Here is a 19,808-nt window from a genome sequence, read left to right as displayed (position 1 = left end):
CGATTTCTACAGATTTCACAATAGTCATGGAATTCTTTTCATTTGCTAATTTAAAAGTATACATGCACTTAAAAAATAGCTGAACCTCAACCTAAGCTGTCTCGGCAACCCGCTGCAGCCAATCTATAGTCTGTTATATATATTATGTAAGGCTTCAATATCTCCATTTGTGTGCAAATGCTCTGTGACACAAATAATGTCACAGTTTTTATCAGCTAAGAACATTTCAAATTCATTTGTTTTATTCCTTATTAAATGTATAATGTGAAATAGCGTTAACTTGTTCTTTTGTTTTGCACCACCCTCAGGCTCTTGACACTTAGATGAAGAACATTTTTTAAATTAAGGATCATCTACAGCATTTGGTTTCATGACCTTCTCACACTCACTTGCTTTTACTTTTAAACATTTTCACCCATTGTTAAAAAAAATCTTTATACTGGTTCATGTGAAATATTTTTATCCCCACACCAGCCGGCCATAAATCAGATTAATACATCTCGTCCTGGTTTTTAAAAGGAGCAGATACTACAAAACGATTTAATATATGTTCCTGACTAAGCAATTCTTTTACTGTGATGATAGTATCTCCCGTACCCCGTTTCTTCTTCAGGAATCTATAAATAACATCTTCTGTAGAAGTTCTTCTAACTTTATATCAGTATAAGCATACTTTACTTAACTCTCCCACGAACCATCTGTTATTTTCATCTAGACTTATCTCTACACTACCAATATTTCTTTTAATTTTTCACTTTTTTCTTTGTCTGTTTACGATTTCTACAAATTCACTATTTTCACATTACCTATTGCTTTAACCTCACTAAAGGTTTTGGCTATAACTCTTTATGTATACTGCATATTCTGTGATGTTTACATCAGTGTGGTTTCGCTTTCATCTTTTACTTTTTTTTCACTTTGTTAAATAACTAATCGATTACTGCCATCGACCACTGGCATTAAATTTTAGTCAACTTTATTATTATTTGCGGTAGATAATATTCTTCTTCTTTCAGTACAATAAAGTGTTACTTTATTGCTGCAAATAAATACAATAATTAATGTTTAGTGGAGAGCTGACCAAAATGGAGACCCCATTTGTGACATAAAATGAAATATTGTAATAAATAAAATATTTTACATAATTATGTAGTTAAAGTGTGTCCTTATGTACCAGAAAACAGATATCGAGTATTTAACAAAAATTACGTAAGGACAGAAATAGACATTTTTGGTAATGTGCAAATACCTCGTTTTTCAAGAAAAGGTGGGTAAAATGGGGTACATGGAAATATTAGGTTATTTTTTCATTAAACATGTAATGAAGTATTGAACATTATTATACAGTATGTTCAGTATGACAGTATGAACGGTATTAAAAAATAAAAATCAAACTATAAACAAAAATCGCATATAAAAGTGTCATCATCATCTTCACAGCTTGAACAAGCTTCATGTGCCCAGCCACCATATTTGCAGCACCGAATCGAACCTTCCTGATCGAAAGAGTTTTTGTACATCTTGGTGCAAAAAATGCAAGCTTATTCGTCATTAGAGGACGTATAGACAAACCATTGTTTTGTTTCATTTTCTTGGGCAGTAGCAGGACTGATTCTCTAGTCTTTCTTTTTTTTTTTAATATATTATCACTGGAAGTCGCAGATTTTTTATTTTTGTTGAAAAGGTCTTTTTTGTGTTTACCTTCTTGTTTTTCTTGGCACTCCTGTTCTTCGGCCTCTAGTTCAGCCTTGTAAGGTGACGATGTTAATATGACAGTTTTACCTTTATTCTTGTTACTATTCCTCCCTTTTTACACGCTCCTTTTCTTGAAGGAGGGCATCAAAATTTTTGGTGAAAGTAAAAAAGCTGTTTTGGGTGACGTAGACCCACCTGATGAAGTAGAGAGCTCAGGAGAAGTTTCATTATAAGGTTCAGGAGAAGCGTCATTAGAAGGCACACTTAAAAAAGTAGAATGTTCTGTTCTATGGTTTGTAGTGTTGGTAGTAGTGGCGCATGATATCTGCTGCTCAGAATTGTGGTTTGGTTGTTCTGTGGTATCTGACGGGCAAACAGGTAATCAAGGAATACATCTCTATTGAAAGGATATATTCCTATTTTTTCAAATACCTTCACTGCGGTTTAAACATTAGCTGCTCTTGAAAAAGCAGCATTGACTAGTTGTCCAATTTGATAAATTGCAACACCCCTACCAGGGTGATTAAGCAACCATTTTTTAACCTCTTGTGCATACAATGTACAAAGTGGTGCCATAAATGAGACATCGAGTGACATGTGTGGTGTGTGGTGGAAAACATAATAATATAAAGTTATTTTCCCGGGCAAGATGAAGGAGTTCTAAACTTTTGGTATGGGAACTGTGACCATCAAGAATAAGCAGCACTGATTTTTGAGGTCCGGGATTAGAAAACTCAATAAACTTTTTAAACCATACAATAAAGTTTTCTTTGGTAATCCAACCAGTCTCATAGTACACTGCAGATGAGCCTGGTGGGGCACCATTCATTAAGAGCAAATTTGCTTTCTCACGGGAAAATACAAACATCCCTGGCATAAAATTCCCTGCAGCATTCATACGGATTTCTAAGGTCACCAGTACACCTCGTTCTGCTGAGGACAAAGAACCCACTTTCTTTTTACCATGCAGAACAAGGATTCTGGAAGGCTTGTTAGGTACAGTCATAATGAAGGTCTCATCTACGTTGTAGATATCATTGGGTGATAAATTGTGTTGCGTACATAAAGATTCAAGCAAATCAAACAATTTCTTGATTTCTTCTACTGCTGCTCGATTAAAACTTTCTGCTCTTGAGAATGTGAAGTTTTTTAAGGATTACGTAATGCCAATTCGGAGTGCTGCCTTAGAAAGCCATAAAGCCAATGTTTACCAGCCATTTTCTTATCTTCATTAAACACGTGTGGAATGTGATTTTTAACGGCTAAATCGAAAGCTAGTTTTCTTAAATCTGTTAGCTAAGGCCAAACAATCTTTCTTCTAAATATAAAATATAATCCACAAGTTCATTTTCTTGCGCTTCGGAAACACAGTTTTAAATCTACCCAATCTTTTTTCTGCAGCTTCTATCAAACTCAATCTTTTTTCTCGAGCTTCTTTTACTTTGCGCTTCAAAGTTTATGGAATAGCGTACAGCTTCGACGCTTTTCTGTAACCCTTGTTGCCTTTTAACACTTCTTGAATGGCGACTATCATACTTTCCTTGGACCAACTCTGTCTGTCGCTTTTTCTTGTATACATGTTGAAATCTTAAAAAGAACATAATTATTTAGATAATTTAATGCATAAATTCTTACCCCAGTAATTTTTGTATCGACTCAGACTTTTTTCAATAATAACTTTATATTTAAATATGTCTCCGTTTTGAGCTATCCTTACCGTCCCCATTTGGCCCGTTTATGACTTAATTAAAAAAATATGGCGTATCGAAGCTAAAATGCTAAGATTTATTATGTGAAAATGTAGGTAAAGACAGCGGAAACAACGGTCTACTTACCGAAATTGATTATTTCAATGTACCTTGCTAACACCAACCAATAGTGCAAGTTGAAATCATAAACAAATCACAAAAAATCTTTGATCGACTGTACACACAACAAACATAAGCTCACACCTCGGCTACTTACTGCAAACTGGTTAGTAGGCAACTAAGATCACCCACGCCCCACGCGTCGTTCGGCAGTCAATTCCCCACTCTATTACTGAAATTTTGAATGTCTCCATATTACCCTGCGTCCCCGTTTTGGGCGATTCTCCCCTACTATAAAATTTTAAAATTTATAATCAGAAAAAGTTATTTAATAAAGAAAAATGTTTTTAGCTTCAGATGGAATCATAGGCGTGGCTGTCAGTTTAACGATGCTGACTTAGTAATTTACAACAAAGGATCGGAAACAGGGTTCAATAACTACTTTGTCTACGATTCAGAGCTTCGTACTATCCAGGTCTGTGGCGACAACTGTATTTTTGTCGAACCCAAAAGCAAAAAAGTTAAGTCATCGAAGGAATGTACAAAAAAGTGCATACACAACAAATTTGATATTCTCTTTCAGGAACTTAGGGAACCTACATCGACTTCAAGCTTAAATTTAGATTGTTTCAATTAACAATTAATAATTAACTTTTCTTTTAATTTTGTCTACGATTAGCGAAATAATCATATTCCTTAGTATGTGATGATATCATTTTTTGTTAACCAAAGTCGCTTGTTATTTTAAAATGAGAGTTTGTTAAGATATTTTTGTTAAATGGGTAAAAATAAATAATAATACTAATATTAAAATAAAAAGAATGAGACTTACAATCAATTTATTCTACCAACAACGACCGGTTTCCCATATTATAATTTGCTATGCATCTTCAGATCAACGGTACATGGTAAACCAAATGTTGAAAATATAGTAACCCATATTAGGATGCTGTCTGGTACAGAATTTACAGCAATTATGCCAATTTTATATGTGTGTTATTATCAAATGTGAATTTAAATTATTTAAATAAAAATTAAGTGAAAAACAATTTAGTATAATTGAAATTAGATACATGTCACTTACATGCCGATACAAGGATTATTATAAAATGTTTGAGAAATCATAGTTTAAAAATCCGTTATGGTAAACTGGTGGCAGGTGATCATCGGTTTTATTGCAACTATTTAATGAATAAAGCTTTTTGAGAGGAAGATTATCTGAAAAATACTGGGACCAAAAAGGGGGAACGAAGAGTATGCAAGACAATGGATAAATCACGAAATACAAGAATGAATGGATCAAGACAACATAGTCAGAGCAATAAAAGTGCAATAGATGGTATGGACTCATAATAAGAAGAGAAAAGAGTAATCCGTTAAGAGTTGGAAGTGAAAAGAAGACTTAAGAAGTATGGAAATTAAAAATATAGAAAGGACAATCATAGAGAGAGAAGAGCTACAGCCTCAGCTATATATATATATATATATATATATATATATATATATATATATATATATATATATATATATATATATATATATATATATATATATATATATAGAAATGTAGCCATAAGCTCCCTTACTATTAAGAATCAGCAGATTCCGATATCCGACGTTATAAATAGGAAGAAATCAATATTTTTATTATTATTGTAATTATTATGTTTCAATAGTCAACTTTAAATCATTAAATGTAGTAGTTTGTAGAATTTCTCAAAAATTGTAACTTATTTTCGAAATAAAGATTTTTTTTGGGAATATCGACGTCGAAGAAACATTTCTGGCGCTGCGAACAGGATATTTCATACAGAAACATAGTCGTTTCCTGGTCTACATTAGTTTAATGAAATCCTGAAGAACCTGGTAAAAGAGAAAAATGTATTGGAAATCAAACACGATCATCCTTGCGTAAGTTTTTCCTTTCTTTACCATTGTTTATGAGCATTTATTATTTTAATTGAATTCTTAAACATTTACATTGAATTTATTATTTATTGTTTATTGAATTTATATTATTTTACTTCAACGAATTTTTATATATACTTGCATTTATATTTTTGCATATATTTTATGAGTACATTGAATGATATTTCCCAAAATAGTATCGAAAATTTAAGTTTACTATTCGACAGTTTAAATCTAAAAATAAAAAGAAATCTACAAACCTCTAAATCTAAGCCTGCATCTAAATTACGTTCCAAAATGCCGATGACCAATAGCGATATTGCTAGCCTTTGCTCAACTCTGCCCGAATTCTCTTCTGGAGACAACCTCTCCACCTTTATCAAAGCAGTAGATAATTTAATAGTTTTCTTAGGCACCCAAGATTTAAATCCGTCCCAAGAATTTATCTTAAATTCCCATATCGTATCTCGAATTAAAGGAGAACCTAGAAATTTCTTAAACTATTCTAATAAAACCAATTGGACAGAAATTCGTCCAGCATTATTAACTAAATACGGAGACAGACGTTCCGAAGACATATTAGTAACACAACTATCCACTACCGTCCAAAAACATAGTGAATCCTACGATAATTATCATCAGAGAATAACTACAAATCTGAATGATTTACTCCAACACATCACTTTAAACGATAATCCCGCGACAGTCACTTTTAAAACTCCATACTTCAAAAACATTGCCCTCAAAACTTTCTGTACCGGAATCAACGAGCCTTATTGCGAATACTTATCGCATTTTGAATTAAATTCCCTAGAAGAAGCCCTTCAAAAGTGTATTGCCTACGATAACCACAAAAATCAACAACAATACATGAACTTCCTTAAGAGCCAACAAAACAAAAAGGCCCCACTCAAAAATAAACCCTATCAATCTTCGAATAATCAAAGATCCACAAACTTTCAACCCACATACTCAAACTTCCAACCCACGCATTCAAATTATGTGAGACCTTCAACTCACAACACAGAGCCCAATTTTAACTTTACTCCACAACAGAACTATAATTTCCCTCAGAGACAAAATTTCAGTTCTCACGAACAAAATCAATCCTTCCAACGAAACAATGTTCCGAAAAACAACCAACAAAGACTAAATAAATATAAAGCTCCTCGACCCCAACCAAATTTTGCTACTCCAATGAGCGGTGTTCAAACTACCACAACCAGAAACCATCAGCCCATGACAATTACAACTAATAGAAGCCACAATTTTCACATAGACTCAAATGATACCCAATATTTCGAAAACGATTTCGAAAATTACGAATCCGAACAAGAGCCCGATTTGCATGATGAAAATCATCAGGATTTTCAAGCCATCCCGTTAGACGATCATCCACCCCCTGTATAAACCTATATAATATCGAAAGTTCCCCTGGGTTACCCTGCTTCATTACGCCCAAAACACATCTACGCGTTTTAATCGATACCGGCGGTTCCCATTCAATTTTAAATCCGCGAGCTCTCAAACTATTTGATAAAAATCATATTTATCGAAAACCTTTTTCGCTAACGTCAATGAAAATTACTTCCAAGCACGACTTAAATATTAAGACGCCACTATTCCTAGAATATGGAATTCCACAAACATTCGACGTAAAAATTGCTGATTTTAGCCAACACTTTGACCTCCTCCTTGGAACTTACGATCTGAAAAGATTCCACGCCACAATTAGCTACGCAACTCATACTTTAACCTTCGAGAATCCTCACGTTAGCATTCCATTTGAAACTTTATACCAAAAAATTCCAGTAAGCGTTCATAATGGTGAAGTTTTATTGCGTGAAAGACACTTTCAAGGTATCAAAATTCCCAATTCTATTCACGTTGCAAAAAACGGCTTTCTAGACACTTTCGACTTACCTATGCCTATGAAATTTAATAAGAGAATTGAAGTTGAGAACTTCTGTAATTATAATATAGTAAAAATTCCAACGACGCATTTTAACGAAAACAAAATACGTACTTCGCACTTGAATAACGAAGAAAAATATAAAATTATAAGTCTTTACAAAAAATTTAAAGACGTATTTTACGATGAAAACAAAAATTTAACTTTCACATCAGCTGTTAGACACGAAATTAAAACTAAGGATGAAAATCCAATTTATGTAAAGGGATTTCGGCATCCCAAAGCAATGCAGGAAGAAATAAAAAAACAAATAAATAATTTATTAGATAATAAGATAATTCGACCGTCAATTTCACCGTACTCAGCTCCAGTTTGGATAGTACCAAAAAAAGCTGATGCCTCAGGTCAGAAAAAATTTAGATTAGTAATTGATTATAGGAAGCTCAATGATCATACTGAAAGTGATCGCTACCCACTTCCTCAGATAGATGAAATACTGGATAACTTAGGAAAAGCCAGTTATTTCACAACATTAGATTTAGCTCAAGGTTACCATCGGATTGAAGTTCATCCGGATTCTATTCGGAAAACAGCCTTTTCAGTTCCGCATGGTCACTTTGAATTTTTACGTATGCCCTTTGGTTTAAAGAATAGCCCAGCAACATTCGAAAGGTTAATGGACAATATTCTTAGGCCCTTTATTCATAAGTTTTGCTTCGTCTACATGGACGACGTCATTATTTTTTCCAAGTCACTGCAAGAACACTTAGTTCATATTGCGACTATTTTTGACACTTTCAGAAAAAATAATTTAAAAATTCAGTTAGACAAATCTGAATTTCTCACGAAAGAAGTTTCTTTCTTAGGTCACGTAGTGACAACCGAAGGAATCAAACCTAACCCAGCAAAAATCGAAGCTATACAAAAATATCCTCTACCAAAAACAGTAAAAGAAATTAAATCATTTCTTGGTTTAATCGGTTACTACCGAAGATTCATACCCAACTTTGCAAAAATAACGTCCCCATTTTCGAGATGTACTCGAAAAGGAGCAACTATCGACCCCACAAATCCAAATTATTTAGAATGTTTTGCAAAATGCAAACAATTGTTAACTAATTCTCCAGTCTTACAATATCCAGACTTCGAAAAGCCTTTTGTACTGACTACAGACGCCTCTAATATAGCTATAGGATCAGTATTATCTCAAAATAATCACCCTATTGCCTACTATTCTCGAACTCTAAATTCCGCAGAACGAAACTACTCCACTATTGAAAAAGAACTTTTAGCCATACTAGATTCTTGTAAACACTTCCGTATGTATTTATACAACCAAAAATTCACTGTAGAAACAGATCACAATCCTCTCGTATGGATCTACAAAATTAAAGACCCCACTTCTAGATTAGCCCGATGGAGACTTAAACTAGAAGAATATGATTTTGAAGTTAAATATAAAAAAGGCAAAGAGAATCAAGTTGCTGATGCTCTTAGCCGAGTCCAAATAAATGCCCTAAGCTCGAGTTCAGAATGTGCTGAACCCCCGAATTCAGAATGTGCTGAACCACCCGACAATTTCGACATAGACGATTTCCTTGCCGATTTTGACAACTTACAAAACAGTACTAACACACAACATACATCAGTTGAGAACCCTATCACTGGAATAGAGATTTCACCTGAACCAATTAATTTATCCTCAAACCAAATTATTTTTAAACCAGAGTCAAATAATTTTGAAATTAAATACAAAAGAATTTTTAACAAACACCGTTACACTGTCACTTTGACAAATAATTGGAAAACAGAAATAGCAAATACCTTCCAAAATATCCTTAGACCAAATCAAAAATTTGCAATAACAATCCCTCACGAATTTAGACCTTTTATCTGTAACTATTTTAAAGAAAAAATAAATTCCACAGTCAAAGCAATATTTTGCAATATACTACTTCAGGACATAGAAGAAGAAAACCAACAAATAGAATGCATAAAGAAATATCACGTAGAAAATCACAACGGAATAATTGAAACCTACAAACATTTAAAACAAAAATTTTATTGGCCCTCAATGCAGACAACTATTTCTAATTTTATCAATAAATGCGAAATTTGCCTAAAAAATAAATACGAGCGACGTCCTTATAAACTTCCTCAATTAGGACCGTTGTTAGGTCAAAAACCTTTTGAAATATTACATATCGATCTATTCCACTGCAATAAAAACCTGTATCTCACAATAATAGATTCTTTTTCCAAATACGGTCAATGCTATAAGCTCACCGACAAAACTTCCATTTCCATACTAAATAAATTAAGACACTACTTTTCGCACCACAATTACCCAAAAAAGATTGTATGCGACAGCGGCACCGAATTTAATTCCGCAGTCATTAAAGAATTTCTAAATATCCACAAAATCGAAATACATTTTACAACAGTAAACAATTCTTCCTCAAACTCTCCTGTAGAGCGCTTTCATTCAACTCTTATTGAAAAACTTAGGACCTTACAAGCCCAAAATCCAAATGATTCGTTAGATGACATTCTAACACACGCCATTCTTATTTACAACCAATCAATCCACAGTTCCACAGATTATTCCCCGTTCTCAATTCTGTACGGACCCTATGCAGAAGAAATACATTTCGACTTTGATCTTCCGATATACGAAACATATAATCAAAGACATAAAGAAGAACTCCAACCCTTTATTGCAGAACTATATAATAAACAAAAACAAAAAAGACAACAACTCTTAGATAGACAAAACGAAAATGCCGAAGATATTCCGGAAATAGACCTTACAAAATCCCTATATGTTTCTAAGAAAAAACATAAGTCCAAATTACAAGCCCCTTTCTCCACTATTCATCCAGAAACGCAAGACAAAACAAAAATAATCGGTAAAACAGATAAACAAAATTTAACAAGCACTCACCTTAAATATGTAAAACGAATACGAAAACATGTAGATAAACCTACTCAAGACCCAAATTTTTCACAGGACAATCCTCGCCCTGGTCCATCCACTCAATATTCAGGAGATTCCGAATAATGGTTACTATGCTGAAGAGATAGGCAAATCAAGAGAAATCTCCCACTATCACAGACATTTTCTTCACATTCCACTAGACAAATTATCCGACAGTATTGACGCTAGTCCGACAAGCTATTTCAAAGATCACTTCAAAAATGCACCTCTCTCGCTACTGTACTCCCAATACACCCACATACAAGAACAAACAAAAGACGATCTACACAAGATTACGCGAAAACAGAAACGCGGACTCTTTAATTTTCTAGGTACAGCCATCAAATACGTGACTGGAAATCCAGACGACTCTGACTTAGACTTGTTAAAATCACACATAATCTCTTTAGAAAATAAACAAAACGAAATCATAAAAAAATTTAATAACCAAATATCTTATGGAAACTCTTTTAACACGAGATTCGATAAACTTTTAGAAAAACTAAATTCTGATAATTCAATTCTCATATCTGCACTCAACAAATTATCAGCTGATTTCGACAGCTATATCATTCTACACAATGAGATAATAAATCTCCAAAATATAAACGAATTTCTAATGAAACTTATAAGAACCATTACTTTATCTGAACTTAATATCTCTAATATAGAATTATTCACTTTAAAGGAAATAATAGACCTTAAAGAGAACCTTCTCAAAATTTATCCCAGAAATTCAATTCCCAATAGTAATGAACACCCTTATGAACTTATAGAGTCAACAAAAACTTTAGTTTGTGTAACTTCAAATACAATGCTCATAATAATTAAAATCCCTATACTCCATGAAATTCCTTATACTACCTATAAAATCTATCCCATTCCAAACAAAGATCATGTTATGATTCTGCCACCTGCAAGCTACTATACAAATAATAAATGGTTCAACACTTGTATAGGACAAGGCGATAACATAGTTTGTTCCAACTATGTACAATCCAAATGTAACATACCCAATGTAGATAATTGCACAAAAACGTTAATCACAGAGAACTTTTTCCAAGAAACCAGCAAAGTCATATTGCTAGGAATAGTTCACCCAATGAGAATCCAGCAGATAGAAATTAATTCAACCAGCCTCTTGACGACAGATGTACCAATAATGATTGAAGGTATCCAATTTAATAAAAAGACGTCTCAAGATATTTCCATTCCAAAAATTGTTCCAATAAAATTAATACCAAACCATGAGATGAAAATTGAAAAATTAACAATCCCAGAGACACATGGCCAAATTCAACCAATAGATACCATAGAAGTACTACCCCGATTATCCATAGGACTGAGCACCACTTCTGTTATAATACTTTTAACTATTTTAGCTTTCCTAATAATCTTCCTAATTAGGAAAAGAAAACGAATTTCCAAAATCCTATTTGGAGAAAAATTGCATCCTGCCCAGATCCAGATACTAGACGAGCTGATAGCCGAAGTAACCAAAACTTCGAGGACGAAGTCCCAACCAATGGAGGGAGGAGAAATGTAGCCATAAGCTCCCTTACTATTAAGAATCAGCAGATTCCGATATCCGACGTTATAAATAGGAAGAAATCAATATTTTTATTATTATTGTAATTATTATGTTTCAATAGTCAACTTAAAATCATTAAATGTAGTAGTTTGTAGAATTTCTCAAAAATTGTAACTTATTTTCGAAATAAAGATTTTTTTTGGGAATATCGACGTTGAAGAAACATTTCTATATATATATATATATATAAATATATATATATATATATATATATATATATATATATATATATATTATATATATATATATATATATATATATATATATATATATATATATATATATATATATATATATATATATATATATATATTGTTGTACTTTTGAATGTCCATAAGCAATAAAAAACCGATATACAAATTTTATTACTAAAATAAAAATTAAAATTATTGATATTTCATAAAGACACGGGCATATAAATTTTCAAACATCCTGTATAAAACAAAATATGTATTTTAAGTTGTTCGAAGAATTGTTCATTAGGCCTCAGAGACAAGACTTTCAAATATTATCGATAAGAAATTTAAATAAGTCGGTTATTGTGGAATGGATTTACCCGGAATAAAAGTGTATATAGAAAGTGTTTAAACAATAGACCGGGATTTGCGGTGGTTTTTCTCCCCGAAAGATTATATCGGTAAAAGTTTATTAACAAAAGACATTGAATTGAGAAACAGGTATCGTTTGTAGCTATTAGTAAGAAATATTTGTAAAGCAGATAGATTTAGTTAGAATAATTAAAGAATGTTGTTTTCTGGAATTACCCGAATGACGTTTTATAGAGAGAGTTGGTTGGTAACGATATACGTCACAGAGGTGGATGATTTTTATTGGTCAATTTTTGAATGCAAGGAGGTGGTGGTTTTTGGCTATGAGATAGGAGAGAGAAGAAAAGTTAGTTAGTCAGTTTTCGTCGTCCAAAAAGGAAGGAGCTTTGTGATTTGTATTTGTTTGAAGTCCCGAAGACGTAATTTACCGGGTGTGTTTATTTGCTGTGTAAAAGCTGACCAGTGTGAGGAACGGGGTACAGAGAGATAGAAAAACCAAAGGGTATAAGAATATTAATATCAGACGAAGCCGGAAACATTTGGAGTTATAAACAGGCGCGGAGATTGGCTCAAAAGGAGGCTGCATAGACTAACACGAGTTGTTGGGTTGCAGATACAAGGACAGATAGGAGAAAGGTGTACGTCATCTGGACCACAATAGGAGCAGAAGCAGAGAAAGGTTTTTTTTTTGTGGCGTGGCCATAGAATTGCAACGGCAGAGAAAGAAAGGTCAGTCAATTTTCATTAGAGCAGAAGTGTGGTTTTTATTTATTAATTAAATAAATTGAATAAATAATAGAGACAGTTAATTTTGCGATCATTTAAAAAAATATATAAAAAGAGCTTAGTTATAACACATATTAAAAATCAATGTAAAATAACATTTGGGTCCATGATAGAAAACATTTTCTTATATATTTAAAGTTAGTATATTGCAAATATTACAGGATTGATTGTTATATAAAATTTCATTAAAATAAAGAACATCTCACATATAGTTCAGTTGAAATTCTATGTATTTTATTCAGGTCATATTACCTATCCCAATTAGGATGCCAATTGGAAAATATTTTGAATCCACGATCTAAGGTAAATAGTACAAGTTAAATAGCCTGAGATTGTAATTAATTAATGCTGATTTATTGTGATTAATTGGAGATTAGATCATTTAATAAATATAGACAGGAATTTTTCTAAATAAGCAATATAATACAATTTAAATAGCATAACAAAATGGCCCCCAACGTGTAAAGCTTTGAAAAATATTTCTAGTTGGCAAATTTAAAAGGATAGGAGTAGACGAGCAGATATTTGACGGTTTATATGCCGTGGATAAAGTGAAATATTTTTTAAAATTTGAGGACATAAAGATTCATATATTTTTTTTAAGATACAATTTACCATAATTGATTTATTCGTGATATTGACAATTTATAGGTTACCATAATTGATTTATTTGTGTGATATTTACATTTGATAATTTTACCATACTTGATTTATTTGATTGATTTTGACATTTGATATTTTACCATTTGATTTATTTGTGGGATATTGAAATTTGATACTCGTACTAAAGAGTTATTACATTTGAACAAGAAAAGTCCCGTTTGTTGCAACAGACCAGTAGAATTTTATATTTGGCGGGGATAAAAACATAATAAATGCCAAACACAAGAAACAAGAGCAAAGAGAACAAAAAACAAGAAGATAAATCAGAACAGGAAGAATATTCAGACCAGGAAGACCTATTAGACACAACAGTAATGGAGACAGAAAAACAAGAATCGGGAATAGAAAAATTAATACAGATGATGCAACTCCAATCACAGAAGATGGATGAATCACAACAAAGAACGGAACAAAAATTGGACAATTTGGAAGAAAACCAAAGAAAAATGGAACAAAAAAGGGAAACGCGTATGGACAAATATGAAAACGAAATAAAAGTCTGTTTAGAAAGAAGTAGGGAAGAAACAGAGAGGAAACTAGAATTGCAGAGAGAAGAAATCGAAACTAAAATGAAGGATATTCAGAGTATGCAAGAAAGGGAATTAGAACAGATAGAAATAAAATTTGAAAATGCGCTACAAGAAGACCGGAAAGAAACGGACAGGAGATTTAAACAAATTGCAGAGATGGAGATAAGAGGAGTAGAAAGAAAGGAAGTCATCGTACATAGCACAGAAGACGTAAAAGTACGATTTGGCGGGGATATAAGGAAACTACACCCAGTGCCTTTTATAAATAACCTAAAGGAAAAAGTCAAATACATAGGACCGTTTGCAACAGCAAAGGAAACCATCAGAAACCATCTCAAAGAAGAGGCAAATCTTTGGTTTGTCAGCAAGGAAGAAGAATTTGACAATTGGCAAGATTTTGAGAGAAGATTCTCAAATTATTTCTGGGGAAAAATCCAGCAGCTACAAGTAAATAAAGAGTTACAAAATGGAAAATACCATGAGAGGATGGGCGTATCAGAAAAGATGTACGCATTACAACTCTGTAATAATGCAAAACATTTGCAATATAATTATTCATCAGAACAATTGGTAGAGTTGATATCGCGACACTTTGGAGATACCTTGGAAGACCACATAAATCTCCAAAATTACAAGGAAATTGACAGCTTATGTCAATTTTTGCAAATGAGAGAATCACGTAGGCATGAAAGAAGAGAAAGAAGACCGCAAGAAAATTATAGACAAAGGGAAAACCAAGAATATAGAGATAGAGGTCAAAATTTTAGAAGAGATTATACAAGACGAGAATTCATACCTAGACGGGGATACGAAAATAGACCGAACGGAAGAGAGAATTATGAACCCAGAACCCAGAGATGGAATGAAAACAGGGATCGGGAAAATCAGAGTAGAAATAACCGCCCATACCAAGGAAACAGATACAATAACCCACGGAATGAACAGGAATCTCGCGGTAACCGATATGGGAATGATAGACCAAAAGAGAACAGAAGAGAAATTAATAATATGCAAAGAGAAGAAAATGAATATGAGAGAGAAGATGACGGGCGAGAAAACACGAAGAAACAAACAGGAATTTTTTGTCACCCCAAGGAATTTATAAAACTGGCAGGAAACAATGAAAAGAGAAATGGAGTCAATTTAAAATTTGTGGATGGATTTATAAATGAGAAACCAATTAAAATTATGATAGACACAGGCTCTGAAATAACACTGGTCAACAGAAAATTAATCGAAGAAGTAAATTTAACAAGTCTAATTTATAAAATACCTAGGGTGAATTTAGTGGGCGCAAATAAACGGACATTGGCAACAATAAATGAAGGTATACGAGTAATGGTACGATTGAAAAAAAAAATATGTATGCACTTCAATGTGTAATAATGCCGAATATGTCACATGACATGATTGTAGGCGTTGACGAATTAACGGAAAAACATGTAGTGATCGACTTCAAAACCAATACGATGAAAATAACAAAGAAAAAAGAAGAAGAACAGGATAAGGAACAAGAGAAACAAATTACGGACGAATCAGAGAAAGAACAAACGGTGGAAATGAACCTGGTGACGAAGAAAGGAAAAGGAAGAAAGAGGGGAAAAGGTTAGAAAAAGATCAAAGAAAAAAAAACCTGGGATTCCTCAAAAGATGAGACGAGCTCAGGAGAAGAAGATGGAAAGATTTTGACAAGAAATGAAAGCAAAACTTGGGATTCCTCAAAAGAAGAGACGAGCCCAACAAAAAAAAAACAAAGGAAAATGAAGAGGACACAATGGAGACAGTGGTGTTTGAAGAAGACACGGAGTACACGGTGAATATGTGCGAAAAAATTGATGGGAGAGACAAAAAATTGATATGTGGAGAAGGCAAAGAACATGACTTGCGTATAATTTTAAGAGACTATGAAACGCTGATAAATGAGGAAAACCGAGTGGCCACAAAATACGAGCACTTATTTGAGGTGAAAAACTTGGGAAATTTTCGATTGAAGACTTATCCAATTCCTTATAAGTATCGGCAAGAAGTAAAGCAAGAAATCAAAAAAATGTTGGAAGATCAAATCATTGAGAGATGTGACTCACCCTATATTAACCCAATTGTGATAGTGAAGAAGAGCAGTAGAGAGTTAAGACTCTGTTTAGATGCCCGAAATATCAACCAACACACAGTATCACAATATGAATCACCGTTAAATATCGAGGCCATTTTTGGAAGAATCACGGGATCACATATTTTCTCAAAAATTGATCTAAAGCATAGTTTTTGGTTAATACCTTTGGCTGAAAAGTGTAGAAACTACACTGCCTTTTCAATTGATGGTATAGTATACCGATTTAAGGTAGTTCCGTTTGGATTACAAAGCGCCTGTGCAGCACTTGTACGAGCTTTGCATACCATTTTGAATCACCATGAAGAGTTCATCGTCCATTACATCGACGATTTATTAATTTTTTCACAAGATATGCAGAGTCATGTGGAACATATCAAAATAATTTTGAAAGAATTGGACACAGTGGGATTAAAACTAAACATTGAAAAATGTAAATTTTTTCAAAAGGAAGTGATTTATTTGGGTTTCAAACTTGACACCGAAACTGTAAGTCTAGCCGAGGACAGAGTAAAGCTCATCGACGAATACCCAAGACCAACAAATCTAAAAACATTGCGAGGGTTTCTCGGTACGATAAATTATTTCAAGAAAGTAATTCCCGATTTAAGCCAAAAAGAAATTCCTTTAATAAAATTGTTAAAGAAAGGGACAAAATGGAATTGGAAAGAAGAACAGGAGGAATCTTTCAAAATATTGAAACAAGAATTTGCTAAAGGAACGAAAATATATCACCCTATTTACAATTTGCAGTTTATACTCCGTACGGATGCGTCGATACAGAAATTTGCAGGAGTGTTGTCGCAAATACAAAACGGCCAAGAGGTTCCGATATGTTTTATATCTCGAGTGACTAAAACACATGAGAGAAAATACAGTGTCACCGAGTTGGAATTCGCCAGTGTACTATTTTGCGTAAACAAATTAAGGTTTTACTTATTGGGAGCTAAATTCACCATCGAAACGGATCATGCAGCATTGATACACATCATGAAGAATCGATTGGTAAATAACAGAATACACAGAGGCATTCTGCTCTTACAAGAGTATGATTTCCAATTTCGATACATCAAAGGGAAAGACAACATAATAGCTGACGCTTTAACACAGGACGAAGATACAGGAAAAAAGGAGACAATTACATTACATGTGGGATTGAATATATTGACACAAGACGAAGGGATATTTTCGTTAAATGAGATAAGGACCGACCAGGAAGGCCTAGAAGAAAGAGAAAAGAGAAGAGCAGAGCTAGAAAACGAGATATTTTTTAAGAGAATAGACGGAAAGGAATTATATTTAGTGACACCGACATTGGCAGAAAGAATCATAAAGAAACTACACGAGAAAAATGGACATATTGGCAGTAGAAAGGTATGGCTTGTGTTTAGGGAAAACTACATCAGTCGACAAGATTACCGCATTGCAAAAGAGATCACACAGAAATGCGAAGTATGCCAGAAATACAAGAGCAGGAATTTTAAAAACGAAAATATTGCAAAGAGCATTGTATCCCGGAACAACCTGGACATTATAGCCATCGACATGTTAAGCGATCTAATTGTGACCACGCAAAGGAACAAGCATATTCTGGTGATGGTGGATGTGTTCTCAAAATACGTGAAATTATATAGTTGCCGCACCACAAAAGGGGAAGAAATATTGAGAAAAATAGACAATTTCATCGCTACGGTAGGAACCCCAAGAAAAATTTTACTAGACAATGCAACGTACTTCCGAAATGATCGTTTCAAGGGACAGCTTAGAGAACGGGGAATCGAGACGAACTTTGTAAGCATCAGGCATCCCCAAAGTAATCCTTCTGAGCGATTTATACAAGAGGTAACGAAATTTCTTCGCATTGCAACGGATGGTCAACATCGGCGATGGGACAGAAAATTGGGAGAAATAGAGATGTACCTAAATTCCATGCCAAGTACAGTAACGAAAGAAACACCAGAATACATCATGAAAGGCGTCATGCCGATAAGACCGTGGGAAGATCCAGAACAAAGAGAGTATCGACAGGTTATAGAAACGGTTCAGAGGAGATTAAGAAGAAGCAATGAGAAATACATCCAGAGACAGGGTCATAATAGGAAACGAAGACCAGTAACTTTCCAAAAGGGTGACAAAGTAATGGTAAGAGCATTAAGAGTGTCAAATCTTTAGAGCGGTATTTGCGCAAAATTGATGCCTGTTTTCGAAGGGCCATACATAGTAAACAACGAAGATGGAGTAAACAGCTATGAATTGAAACATATGGATTCTGAAAAGATCAGAGGTATTTATAATATCCATGATGTATATAAATATCACGAATGAAGATTTAAATTTGTATAAAGTAGATAGTAGGATAGGATAATACGTAGCATAAGTACAGCTAGCATACAGGAAGTGCGTTTTAGTTTGCCTCGAGAAAATTTAGTTGCATAGATTGATAAATTTTATCGATTACAAAGGCGGGGATTTGTTGTACTTTTGAATGTCCATAAGCAATAAAAAACCGATATACAAATTTTATTACTTAAATAAAAATTAAAATTATTGATATTTCATAAAGACACGGGCATATAAATTTTCAAACATCCTGTATAAGACAAAATATGTATTTTAAGTTGTTCGAAGAATTGTTCATTATGCCTCAGAGACAAGACTTTCAAATATTATCGATAAGAAATTTAAATAAGTCGGATATTGTGGAATGGATTTACCCGGAATAAAAGTGTATATAGAAAGTGTTTAAACAATAGACCGGGATTTGCGGTGGTTTTTCTCCCCGAAAGATTATATCGGTAAAAGTTTATTAACAAAAGACATTGAATTGAGAAACAGGTATCGTTTGTAGCTATTAGTAAGAAATATTTGTAAACCAGATAGATTTAGTTAGAATAATTAAAGAATGTTGTTTTCTGGAATTACCCGAATGACGTTTTATAGAGAGAGTTGGTTGGTAACGATATACGTCACAGAGGTGGATGATTTTTATTGGTCAATTTTTGAATGCAAGGAGGTGGTGGTTTTTGGCTATGAGATAGGAGAGAGAAGAAAAGTTAGTTAGTCAGTTTTCGTCGTCCAAAAAGGAAGGAGCTTTGTGATTTGTATTTGTTTGAAGTCCCGAAGACGTAATTTACCGGGTGTGTTTATTTGCTGTGTAAAAGCTGACCAGTGTGAGGAACGGGGTACAGAGAGATAGAAAAACCAAAGGGTATAAGAATATTAATATCAGACGAAGCCGGAAACATTTGGAGTTATAAACAGGCGCGGAGATTGGCTCAAA

General features: G+C 33.5%; 2 protein-coding genes across 11 annotated transcripts in view; one reads left to right on the top strand and one right to left on the bottom strand.

Annotated features, from left to right (window-relative positions):
• The window catches only part of LOC140446789 (uncharacterized), a 52,571-nt gene extending 48,240 nt beyond the window's left edge, over positions 1-4,331 (top strand). For 2 of the 3 annotated variants that reach the window (XM_072539377.1, XM_072539378.1), the window contains exon 3: positions 3,855-4,331. In XM_072539377.1, coding sequence (XP_072395478.1) covers positions 3,855-4,140 — 286 coding nt within the window. In that variant the 3' untranslated portion in view covers positions 4,141-4,331. The remainder of the gene's footprint in view (positions 1-3,854) is intronic. The other variant, XR_011951499.1, reaches the window with a different exon arrangement.
• Dh31 (diuretic hormone class 2) overlaps positions 1-19,808 on the bottom strand; it is a 710,452-nt gene that overhangs the window by 331,834 nt on the left and 358,810 nt on the right. The gene's annotated exons all lie outside the window — the stretch shown is intronic.

This window comes from Diabrotica undecimpunctata, chromosome 7, assembly GCF_040954645.1.
Source record: "Diabrotica undecimpunctata isolate CICGRU chromosome 7, icDiaUnde3, whole genome shotgun sequence".
NCBI lineage: Eukaryota > Metazoa > Arthropoda > Insecta > Coleoptera > Chrysomelidae > Diabrotica > Diabrotica undecimpunctata.
Note: the sequence above shows the minus strand (reverse complement) of the source record. Positions and strands in the feature narration are given on the sequence as shown.